This window comes from Girardinichthys multiradiatus, chromosome X (genome assembly GCF_021462225.1).
Source record: "Girardinichthys multiradiatus isolate DD_20200921_A chromosome X, DD_fGirMul_XY1, whole genome shotgun sequence".
Taxonomy (NCBI): domain Eukaryota; kingdom Metazoa; phylum Chordata; class Actinopteri; order Cyprinodontiformes; family Goodeidae; genus Girardinichthys; species Girardinichthys multiradiatus.
The window spans coordinates 19,278,273-19,290,422 of record NC_061817.1 but is presented as its reverse complement, the minus strand read 5'-3'; the positions used below and the strand labels follow the sequence as shown (position 1 = coordinate 19,290,422).

The 12,150-nt window shown below is 42.9% G+C and overlaps 1 protein-coding gene across 2 annotated transcripts in view; it reads left to right on the top strand.

The window, feature by feature from the left end:
* Positions 1-8,024, top strand: part of LOC124862584 (trinucleotide repeat-containing gene 6C protein-like) — a 44,121-nt gene extending 36,097 nt beyond the window's left edge. For both annotated transcript variants that reach the window (XM_047356573.1, XM_047356572.1), the window contains exons 13-19: positions 38-202; positions 1,816-1,992; positions 2,140-2,289; positions 5,274-5,492; positions 5,911-5,984; positions 6,075-6,214; positions 6,296-8,024. In XM_047356573.1, the coding sequence (XP_047212529.1) occupies positions 38-202; positions 1,816-1,992; positions 2,140-2,289; positions 5,274-5,492; positions 5,911-5,984; positions 6,075-6,214; positions 6,296-6,683 (1,313 nt within the window). In that variant the 3' untranslated portion in view covers positions 6,684-8,024. The remainder of the gene's footprint in view (positions 1-37; positions 203-1,815; positions 1,993-2,139; positions 2,290-5,273; positions 5,493-5,910; positions 5,985-6,074; positions 6,215-6,295) is intronic.
* Positions 8,025-12,150: the final 4,126 nt, after the last annotated feature.

The following is a 12,150-nucleotide window of genomic DNA, read 5'->3' as shown; positions in this document are numbered from 1 at the left end:
TTACTGCATCCTTCATATTATCTGTTTGTGCCATCAGCTGGACTGAATCCAAACATGAATCCAAACTGTATCGATGTGGGAAGTCTTCCGTTGAAGGACCCACCCCTACCGCAGTCCCGGCTGTCACAGTGGACACACCCAAACTCCATCGATAGCCTTTCTGGAAACTCGTCTCCTCTTGAGCCCAACCTGGGAAAGCATGGTGAGAGAAAAACAGCGAGCTCTAATAAAGATGACAAGATCAGATACAAACAGTGACATCTGCTGGCCTTAATTTGATAGAATTATTGAATATATTTAAATATAGAGTAATTAAACAGTTTATGTGAATCTTCTAATTTATTATTTCAGCTTTATATATAGGCATTTATTTATTTATTTATACTTTTCTGGATGTCTCACTATGACTTAGACAAAGGAAAAATAATGTTAGAAGTTCAACTTCAAGAGACAAAATAATCTTCTGAACTAACACTTAAAATTTTCATTTATATATTTTAGGAGTTCAGCTGATTTAAAGACTACGAATTCAAATCTGGGCTGTAATTAAAACAAGTAATTTAAGTTAGTAGAAAATATGACATGAATTATCTAAAAATAGCCACTCTCCTACTCGTCTCTGAAATCAGGCGGTAGATTTTTTTTTTTTACCATCCTGTAGCATAAATAAAGTTGTAACCCTGCAATGTCTTCAGAGAAGAAAGCTAAATTCTTCAAAATTCTGGTATTTTATGCTAATAGTTCAAATATAGTTCAACCCTAGTCTATTAGTGATTTGCATCAAAATAGGTAAAAAGATGATCCCTTATTATTAAAGGAACAATCTCTAATCCTACACAGATTTGAACCATGAGTAAAAACAGTTTAGTTTGAGGTGTAAGCCCCGCCCCCAACTGTTTTTCCCCACCAAAAACCCTCCTTCTCGCCTTCCTGGTCTCCTCCCAGTCGACATGCACGAGTCTAAACACACGCCTCGGTCTAAACACACGCCTCAAGCTCATGCACGGTTCTCCGGAGGAAACGAGGCTTCATCGAGGGACTTCGTTTTCTTTGACATAAAAATGGTTACATCTCAGGTAAATTATATTTCAGGCAGTGGAGGTATCGCTACCTTCCCTCGTGCTACGGCAGCCACGCTGTTCTGTTTACATACCCTGTCGAGCACGGCTAGAGGAGCTGCTGCTTAGCAAAGGCTCCGCCCCTCGTTGTGCCGTTGTCCCCAGTTCACTGCTTATTCCTAATAAATGCCTGGACTTGTTCGATTGCGCAATCAGTTAGTCAATTGTTATTATCAAAGTCAGTCAGTCATTTTCTACCGCTTATTCCATAGTGGGTCACGGGGGAGCTGGTGCCTATCTCCAGCAGTCTATGGGCGAGAGGCAGGGTACACCCCGGACAGGTCGCCAGTCCATCGCAGGGCAACACACAAACAACCATGCACACACTCATTCATACACCTAAGGGCAATTTAGAGTGACCAATTTACCTAACAGGCATGTCTTTGGACTGTGGGAGGAAGCCGGAGTACCCGGTGAGAACCCACACATGCACGGGGAGAACATGCAAACTCCATGCAGAAAGACCCCCGGTTGGGAATTGAACCCAGGACCTTCTTGCTGCAAGGCAACAGTGCTACCAACTGCGCCACCGTGCAGCCTGAACCCAAAGTACATGTTTTAATTCATAATACATTGTGTAAAAATCATTTTTCTTAACCAGACAAAAATAAATTAGGTATAGTTCCTTTAAAGAAGAAACAAACCTTCCTGTTTTTCTTATATTAGAGTCTCTGACCTCTGACTTCTGGCTTCTCAGGTGCCAACCTCGGCCCACCCGGAAAGCCCCCTCAGATAGACGACTCTTACAACCCCTACAATCTGATATCAAGTTCGGAGTCTCCGACCAGCCCCTTGGTTCCTCCAGAGAGCTGGGGTCAGGGCAAGAACAGCAGCGACAAGATGGCCAATGGGACCAATATCAACTGGCCTCCAGGTTGGTAACACTGGTTGTTAGTGGTGCTGTTTAATATTCCAAGCCAGTTTGGAAGCATTTTGCATTATTAAACATGACAGCTCATTGTAAATGTTTTTTGTGCTTAATTTCTATTATATCTGCATGAAATTGTTTCTTTTATTTCAGAATTTTGTCCTGGTGTACCCTGGAAAGGTCTGCAGAATATCGACCCTGAGACCGACCCCAACGTGACTCCAGGAAGCGTCCCCAGCGGACCTACAATCAACACCAACATCCAAGATGTGAACCGTTACCTGCTGCGGGACAGGAGTGGAGGTAGGAATTTGAAATAAGGAAAACAAATAGTTTCACTAAAGCTAGAGTCTGAGGGCACCTTATTTGGGTGTATTTTTGTCTTAGTTTTAAAAGAGCATTCGTACCTGTCAAGCTGGATCCTGTAAACTCAAAGAAAACTCAAACATTGCGTACAGCAGCTGCTATCAGAAATCCTGCTTCTTTGTGTGTTCTTCATTTTCCTACTTTTAACTTCTGCCATTGTCACTTACAAGTTGACGCTTTTCTCAGTGATCACCATCTTTAGTGTGTGTGTGTGTGTTTTTCTTTATACCATTTTCTCTATTTGCTACTTTTTCTTTGTTTGTGTTTGTTTTTCTGTTTGTGTTGCTGGCATCGCCTTAGGCTCCTCTCCCACCTCATCTCAGAGCGAGGCTCTGCCTCCGTCCTCCGATTGGCCAGTCAGTGCCTATGCTAGCTCGTTCAGTCTTTCGTCCCCGGAGATGGACGATGCAGGTACATGGTTTGCCCATCACCCGTTTCCTCTCAGATTGCAGTGACTGAATCCCTGCAGACAAGCATCCTTCCCTCCTTTGCATTGCCTTGCAAAAGCACTGAACTTTTTCACATTTTGTCACATTACAACCACAAACTTCCATGTGTTTTGGGGGATTTTTGAAATCTGACATTTTTAGTTTGCATTCGCACAGATGCATTTGAGAGTCCAATGATAGCTCCGGAGGAGTTGCAGAGATCCACTGCTCAGGTGAAAGAATGTTGGGTTTTATTAATGCACTTTAGAAGAAAGACATTACCATAACCCATGTCAGAGAAAACAAACATCTGGAAGAAGGTGCTCTGCTCAGATGAGATTAAAGTTGAAATTTTCGGCCTACATGCCAAACTCTGTGTCAGGAAAGTAACACTGCACCCCAGAACACAAGTCCATGCTGTGAAGCATAATGGTGGCAGCATCATGCTGTGGGGATCTTTCTCTTCAGCTGGACCAGTGAAGCTTGTTGCAGGCCAATTCTGACAGAAAACCTGTCAGAGACTGCAAATGATTGGAGCATAGATTCACCTTTCAACAGGACAATGAACCCAAACATAGCTAGAGCTGGCCCAGTCAAGGTACATAATTAAATCCAACTTTAAATCTATGGCAAGTCTTGAAAATCAATCTCCACATATGCTTCTGATGACCTCGAGCTATTTGGCAAAGAAGAATAGGCAGAGATTTGGAACTCTAGGAAGACATACTGTACCCGAAAAGTCTTGCAGCTGCTATTTCAGAACAATTTGCTTCTTTAAAGTATTGACTTAGGAGGGCTGACCACACCATCTGGAAAACCATGTATGATTTTCCTTGTCTCATCATATTTATTCACTACGTTGTGTTTGTCTGTCAGATTGTAATGAGACAGATGTGAAAAAGTTAAAGCAGTCTTAATGCTTCTGCAAGGCTCTATATTTCATTGTAACATGCAAAACTCCGACTGTTAACAGGAGAAGCATGTCATTCACATCACCACTCCTTATCAAACATGGCTCCTTTGAGATTTCTTGTTGTATATTATCCAGTGAAAACTCCCCTTGCAGTGTTAATCCAGATTTCTGTTGCTTGAAACTTGTTTAGATTGTCGTCTTTCCTAAATCAGTGTTCAGAGTTGGTCACTACTTAGCAGTATGCAGTACCAGCAGTTATAAAATTTTGTCCTGAGTGTACTGTCGATGCCTCTCATAAACCTGCCAGTATGCAGAACCACTGTCAAAAATTGCAAGCTATGACTGACTGATATAAACTACATTAACCCACAGGAAAAGGCAGGGTTCTTACGCAGTGCTTTGTCTAAATGTTGTGTCTTTCCAACTGGTCTTCCTTGTGTCCTTCCCCTTCATTTCTTATTTCGTTTCTTCCTGCAATTCATGCTTATGACTTTCCTTTGTTTCCTTCCATGTGTCCTCCCTCCTTTCCTTCCTTATGTCCTTCATTTTTTCCTTTTCCTCGACCTTAATTCTTTCCTTCCTTCCTTCCTACCTACCTTGCTTCCTTGCTTTCCTGCTTCCTTCCTTGCTTCTATTTGTTCTTATTGCTTTACTCCTATGTGTTCTTCATTTCTTCTATTTGTTTTTCCTTGTTTCCTTCCTTCCTCCCTATCTCCCATGTCCTTGGTTGGACCCCTCCTTCCTTCTGTCCGTCCTTCCTTCCTTGTTGATTTACTCTCATTCGTTCTTCTGTTCTTCAATTTGTTCTTCCTTGTGTCCTTCCTCCCTCTCTCCCTTATGTCCTTGCTTGGGCCCTTGCTTTCTTTGTTTCCTTTCTGGTGTCCTAACTCCCTCCCTTCCTTTCTTTAACCCTTGTCTCTTTCCCTCCCTCCTCCCACCTGACCTTCCTTCTGTTGTTACTTCATTCCTTGTGTCTCTCCTCCTATCTGTCCATTCTTACTTCCTTGTCCCCTTCTGTCCTTTCTTCATTCTTTCCAGCATCTTGATTTTCCAGGTTCATTATTCAAAGCCTGCCAGTTATGGAAGTAAATTTATAATTAACTTAAGCTCTTTATATTTTAAAATGAAATAAAGGATGTGTGGAAAGTTGATTCTGAAAAGGTAATGAATTTCTATATAACAACTGTATAGGAGCCATGAAATGGCTTTGATACCTATGTGTAACTGGCACTTCTTTACATTTCAAGTCTGTTTTCATTAAAATACTTTCCTTCCTGTCCTTTTTCCCATCTTTCTGTCAAACAAACCATACATTTTGTCTGCTCTGTGTTATAGGAAATAATAAGATTGTTGGTGGTCTTAAACAATATATTCTCCTCATTCTATTCCTTATACCTAGAGTGCTAGATTGCTAGATTGTTTTGAAGGTATAGCAGCATGGAGCGTATATTTAGTCAGAGGTTGTAATTTCCTTTGGTAACTTTTAAAGAACTTAAAGGAGTCTTCCCTCCTTTAGGAGCATCAGTCTCTCAGCCACCTGGTTCTGTAAACCAACAACTCCCTTCCTCTTCTCCATCCAGGCAAGCTGTCAGAGATGAAATCAACCTGGTCTTCAGGTCCCATCTCTCACAGCCAGGCGTCTCTGTCCCACGAGCTTTGGAAGGTCCCCCAGGGTCCGCGGAGCAGCACCACAACTCCTTCCCGCCCCCCGCCTGGCCTCACAAATACCAAGCCCTCCTCCACCTGGGGCGGAAACTCTCTGGGCCTGGCCCAAGGATGGAGCAGCTCTTACACCACAGGTAGTGCTACACTGAAATGTGCTTACCAGCGAAGTTTGGTTCTAGTATGAATAATTTTGTTCGATTTTAATAGAAAATCAAAAAAGAAGTTAAATTGGCGTTGATGTGTTGTTCTGTTCCAAACTGTGGGCTCTCTAAAGGTTAAATCATGGAGATGTACTGGTAATTTTGTATAGTAATGAAGTGTGTGCTTCATTTTCTTGAAGAGCAAAAGATACTTTAATGTGGCTTTAGTTCAGAGCAGGCGGGTCTTAGAGGGAGTGGTAATCTTGAAAATATAAGGATGAATTAATGTGGGTGAACATGTCAACTGACTTTTTAGCGATGTTATTGACACCACCCATTCACTTTTGACCCGGAAAGTATGAACCTCCCTGTAAACAGACCTCCTTTCTGCTGCTATCACCCTCATACACAGCAGGTACCACATGGAGTACGGACAGCTCCACCAGGACCAGTAGCTGGCTGGTTCTAAGGAACCTAACTCCACAGGTAACGGTTTCTTCTTAGGACTTCACTCTTCTCCTGTTGTAGGAACATCAGCTGTCTGTCTAATCATAAGCGCGTGACCTTTTTCTCCAGATTGACGGTTCAACTCTGCGTACACTGTGCATGCAGCACGGTCCCCTCATCACATTCCACCTCAACCTGACACAGGGAAACGCTGTGGTTCGGTACAGCTCCAAGGACGAAGCCGCCAAAGCCCAGAAGTCCCTGCACATGTACGTCCCCCGAAGCTTTAGAGCTTTAAAGGCAGTTTATTTCAAGAGGTTTAACACTTGATCCTCTGTGTCTCCACCCAGGTGTGTGCTGGGGAACACCACCATTCTAGCAGAGTTTGCCGGGGAAGAGGAGGTGAACCGCTTCTTTGCACAAGGCCAGTCGCTCGGTGGAACAACGAGTTGGCAGGCCACCCCGGGAACCAATCAGACCAGGATGGCTGGATCCGGAGTTGCTCATCCTATTGGTCACTCACCCCATTGGAACAACAATAACAACGGCGGCGGAGGTGGCGGCGGCGGGCTCGGAGCAGGTGGAACAAAAACGGGAGGGGAGTTGCTTTGGGGAGGTGTTCAGCAGTATTCCAGCCTGTGGGGACCCCCGAGTGGGGAGGAAGGACGCGTCATGGGAAGCCCCACACCAATCAACACGCTGCTGCCTGGCGACCTGCTAAGTGGAGAATCCATGTAGGAGGAAAACTGACAAAGAGGAGCAAAAACCTTGCAAATCAATGTGGAGATAATCAAGTGTGGATGTGAAGATGAGGAGGAGAGACAAGAGGAGGACAAGGCTTCATATTCGCTGCTTGGCTTTGTCCACCTCCTCTGCTCTTTTTGTGTTAAACAACATTTCAGTTGCAGTTCTTCTTTTGTGAATTTGGATCCCAGTGTTTCCTTTGTCAAAGAAAAAATTTAACAGAAACAAACGGGAAAGTCACTGTTTTCAACAAACCTGAGTTCAACTGACATGGCGACAAAGTGCCATCTTAAAACTGGTGTGATCCCTCACTGCCTTTTCAGGCAATCATAATGCACCTCAGAGATCCATGGAAAAGGCATCATTCCCAAAGTAAACAAAAAACCCTTCAATCAGAGTGGTTGTCACACTGTCAGCCGGTCCAGACCCGACATTTATTTCTCTCAGCACTAATATTAGCCTTAAACTGTTTCCTGCCCTGCTATCCACGCTCACTCTTTACTCGGTAAAGAAGCTTACAGAGGACTTGCACACCCTTATTTCTGAGCCAGTGAAACCTGAGTGGAAAGTACATGCTGCTGCAGCTCACAACTTCAGTGCATCTTTATTTTTTTTATTTTGCAGTCGGATCGAGTTCCCCTAACACATCGCTCAAAGGGAATGGATGCTACTTTGTTCGCCTTGTTCAAGCCATTTATTTTTGTAGTATTTTGATTTTTTTTATGGTTTGTATTCTTGAAACATTTGAAAACAAAGCTTAGAAATTATGTTATTCAAATGTGTCTGTCAATCGTATCTGGTGGGAGGATGTACATATAATGATATGAACCACTGCTAATACAAAGGAACTGTAAAAGACAAACACTTTGATGCACCTCAGCCTATCTGGGCTTTTCCTTTTTTGCAGTTTGGTCTCAGACTGTCTCAGTGACATTTTGGAAGAAATGAAAACCTCAAATTGTTCCTTCCCCTCCGCCGCATGCCCACTCCACCTGCAAACCCACCATTTCAAGCGACGTGCAATATTAGCCACAGACTCGACCGTCCAAGCACCCGATGACTGAAAGCAGACTGTAAGGATAGAGTGAACTGCGAACACTTTATCTGCCCTCAGAAAGAGAGGAAAAAACTGCCACTACTACCCTTTATCTCCCCTCAGAGAGAGTGTGAACTCAGGAGAGTAGCAAGCTGGTCTTCAACCATTCATTTTCTGTCCAAGACACAAGGACTTCGATACAAAGCACTTCTTCAGCCAGCCACCTCTCCATAAGATTGCGCGTGTGTGATTTTGTGTGTGTGTGTGTTTGGGAAGAAGGCAAGAAACCAAATTGAGAAGAGCTTGTTATCTTTTCCCCTCATCCAGAAGACAAGATCACTTTTTTTTGTCCATGTTTGTTTAAAATGTTAAAAAATGAGGCAAAGACTTGTGAATAGGTGGTCTGTTATAGCACTTAACAAGAGCACCGCTGCTCCTTGTACCCTCAATGCCAACGAACAGAAGAAAGGAGAAGCAACACTGGCAAATAATAACTACAAAAGCAACAGACTTCAAAGCAATCTGTTCAGTGGCTTCTCTCTGTACTTATTTTTTAACTTGACATGGATGTGAACTTTGTTTTTCCTTCTTAAGTCAGTGGGACCAGAGGATGTCAAACACGGTAGCAAAGTGAAGGGAAATGCAAAGAGAACTCAAAGCGCTCATCCTCACCTCCTTTCATCAAAGTAAAACATCACTGTTAACATTGCAACTTTGAGAACTTTTTAGCCTTGGTGTCTGGGAACGGTCAGCTGGATCCGGCAGGGAGGATCGCCATCTCCTCCTTCCCTTTTTATTTAGCTTTTCTTTAGGAGGCCCTGCCAACCGGTGTGATAGTGTGGCCACTGAGTGCCTGCCTGCTGCAGAGAGCTGAGCTGCAGCAGCCCTCACCTTTCCCTCCCTGCCGCCGTCTCATTAACCCGCCTCCTCCCTGCGGATCCCTCTTCCTCCTCCACCTTCGCGCCCAGAGGAGCTCAGAAATTACTACTACTGCTACGTCAGAGCATGTCTTCTGCAAGCACCACTTCCACTGTCTGTCGTTCTCATGCAAGCATCACTTTAGTCAAAGATCAAGTCATTTGATGGTTTTTAAGGGTGGAGGGCGAGGGGTTTGTACTTACTGAATTGCCATTGTGCATTTATTTTGTTGCTAAAGTTATTGATGACATAGTTTTTGATAGGCATAGGTCTGTGGGAGATTCTCTTTTTGGAGAAAAAGCCCATGGTTTCACAGTATCAAGGTATTATCTAAAACCTTTAGAACAAAAATGTACAACGTGATCTAGATTGTTTTATTTAAAACAGAAAAGCAACAATTAGTCCTACTGCTGCTAAAACAAAATGACATCTTGTAGTCATAATTATAATTTAGGGCTACGCAATATTTAAAAAAAATAAAATTTAGATTTTTACTGTTAAATGTTGTGATATTGATCCACCTAATTCAGTTGTAGTTGTTTAAGTGACAAACTGCTCTAATGTAACAAGCTGGTATTAGTCAGGCTATCTGCTCTGGTAGCCAGCTTGCAGTCAGCTGCCTTAGTAACTTTTAGCTTGTCAACTGTAGTTTAACAGCAATAACACACCTCTCTGAGTCAGTGAACGTGTCCATATTCATACTATGCTGAACCTGAGAAATACTGTATCCAGGAGGAAGTAGTGGTAATAATGCACTGGTTTGTACACTTTCTATTCAGAAGAGAAGTAGAAGAAGAAAATTAAGTGATTTCTCACTAGGCTATCAGTCCAGTTTTTGTATTCATGTAGGAGGGAACTTTTCAAAGTGGGGAAAACAGCAGTGAGTCAGAGGATCAACTCTCTTAAAAACAGGCATCATTGTTCACTTCCCTGCTGTTTTGGCGCCATCCTTTTAATAGGAGTATTATTGACGCTGTCAACACGCACAGCCAGCATGGTCCACAAGTCTGGGTTGCTCCAAATGTCGCTGTGCAGCAGACTGGGTAGTATGAATTGAGCCTTAATAAGACTGATGGGTGGCACTTCCTTTAATTTCCATACTGTCTATCTGTAATTTCTGCAACCAGAAATTGTTTCATTTATCTAAGCAATAGGAAGATGTAGTACACAACTTTGCAGTGGGCAGCATCAGGTAGGGGAGGGGCAACGCTGTGTTAATCAATGCTCCATACAGCCAGTGAAAACATAGGTCACTCCTGCACTTCTTCTGGCATCTTATCAAAAGGACTTCTTTGTGGGTTTGTATTGTTTCAAAACTTTGGTATACCTTGATACTGGAAACCGGTCCATACCTAGTTTCTGATTGTCTACGAGGATCATTTCATTGCTTTTAAAAACTGGTCTTTATGCAGTGTTCAGCTTCCTTCCTGGTCCTTCCTGCCATCTCCGAAGCAGAACCGGCGAAAACCGCCTCAGCAGATGGTTAACAGCGTAATCAAAATTGCGTGCAGTCGGCCTGTTCTGGCGTGGATGGGCTTCACTCACATTGATTTCTGGGAGCGCTCTGTCACACTTAGAGCCACCTCGAATGACAGCAAGCCTTCCATTTCTATGCAAACGACAAAGGAGGTGTTTGCCCGCAGCCATCCTCTACATCTGCCAGTCTCCAATTATCTCACAACTTGTACTACCAGGCAGCTTCTCCTGAAACCTCACTGGGTTAAATGTAGGGGACACTGAAAGAGACTCCCGCCTCTCCTAGATTGACACTAAATAACCTGCTGGAGACGCCACGTGTTGGCCGTCGCACCTTCAGTCTCGTGCCAACTGGATTGCTGGTGTCTACTTCCATTTGATCACGATGTCTTTTATGTTCGATGAAAGAAGTCATTGCTGCTGGGGTGTACCCATTAGGGCACTGGAGGAGCAGAAGGGCAGGACAGATGATGCTGAGGAACAGTGGACGGGGATATTTTTTAGCAGCTGCGGTAGGAGGAGGTGGAGGGAGGTCCCTGTATGTGTCTGTGCACTGTTTATGGGTCACATCGGGTACATCTCTTTAAAAACCAAAAACATTATTTTTTCTTTTTATCATCAAGATTTTCACAAAAACTAGAAACTACAACAACAAAAAAATTTGCGCGCTCAGAAGCTGAGACGCACCTCAAGTTTGGTACCAAGTCTTAAACGTAAATAAACTTTGGGGACTTGCCCTCTTCCAGAGTCGCCTTGGACGTACATCGTTCAAAAAAAAAAAAAAACAATCACTTTTTGCCTGTGCTGTTTGTTTGTGAGATTGTTCCTGAAAACCTGCATTAATGAACTCCACACTGGACTTAAATCATGGAGCTGGTGTTGAAGTTGAGGAGGGGGTGGGAAGTTGGGGCCAGAGGTTCGACTCTCATATGTGGATTTCTTGGCGCGGCACCAGCACTGAGAGCCTCTCCCACACCCTCATCTGCACTCTTATCTACCTGTAAAGTGTCGGAAATCTAATGCTCTCCCTACTTTTTACATTTTTACTTTTGAAGGCAACTGGAGCTCGAGTAAAACCTGCTTCGTAATCACGGATCAGACACGAGTCTTTAGCAGGAACCCAAGAAATCAAAAGGACTGGGTTGAATATGCACATGCTAGCTCATACACAATATACAACCCAGAGTACATAATGGATGTGTTCAGCTAGACTTGACCTGTTTTCCCCCTTACACCCTTTGCTTCATCCCTCCCCATTTTATGTTTCCCAGAAGACGAGATCATAAACATATCAGAGTAATACAGAATAATGAGAACAAATACTTGAATCAAAAAAGAAGCGCCAACAATGTAATGTGAAAGTTTTTTTTGTAGGTATTTTTTTTGTCTGATTCATACACTTCAAAGATTTTTGACAGCATCTGTTGAGAGTTACTCAAATTTGAAATGTTTGAAAGCAAAGATCGATTATAAAGGCAAATGTTACATCTTGTATCAGTGTGTTTGCACAAGGCTGCTTATACTGTATGAATGAATGTCTGTCAGGTGTAAAAAACCAAGTACAGGTGCACCTCAGTATGTTAGGACGTCAAAACTGAACTATTGCAGTAATTCAGTAAACAAAAAGTCAAACCTGGATTTATTACACAGAATGATGTATTTCAGATGTTTATTTCTGGTAATTCTGATAATAATCCTAGTTGGATTTAAGTGCAGACTTTAATTAGGCCCCTCAAGGTTCTTCTTTTTGGGGGTTTTGAACCTTGTGCGCTTCAGTTCAGTGTCTTGAATAACCCAAACTCGCTTTACTCACATTAAGGTCCTGAACTGATGGCCGGATATTTTAGTTATTCAGCTTGGGAAGTTTCACCACTGCTCCATGTTTTTCTCTTCTGTGGATAATGGCTCCCACTGTTATTCCCAAAGCCTTAGAAATATCTTTGTACCTCTTTCCAGACTGATTGAAGTATTTTTTTTTTTTTTTTTTTAGATTAGGGGATGATGTGTTGCTTAATGAGATTTGTTTTAGCT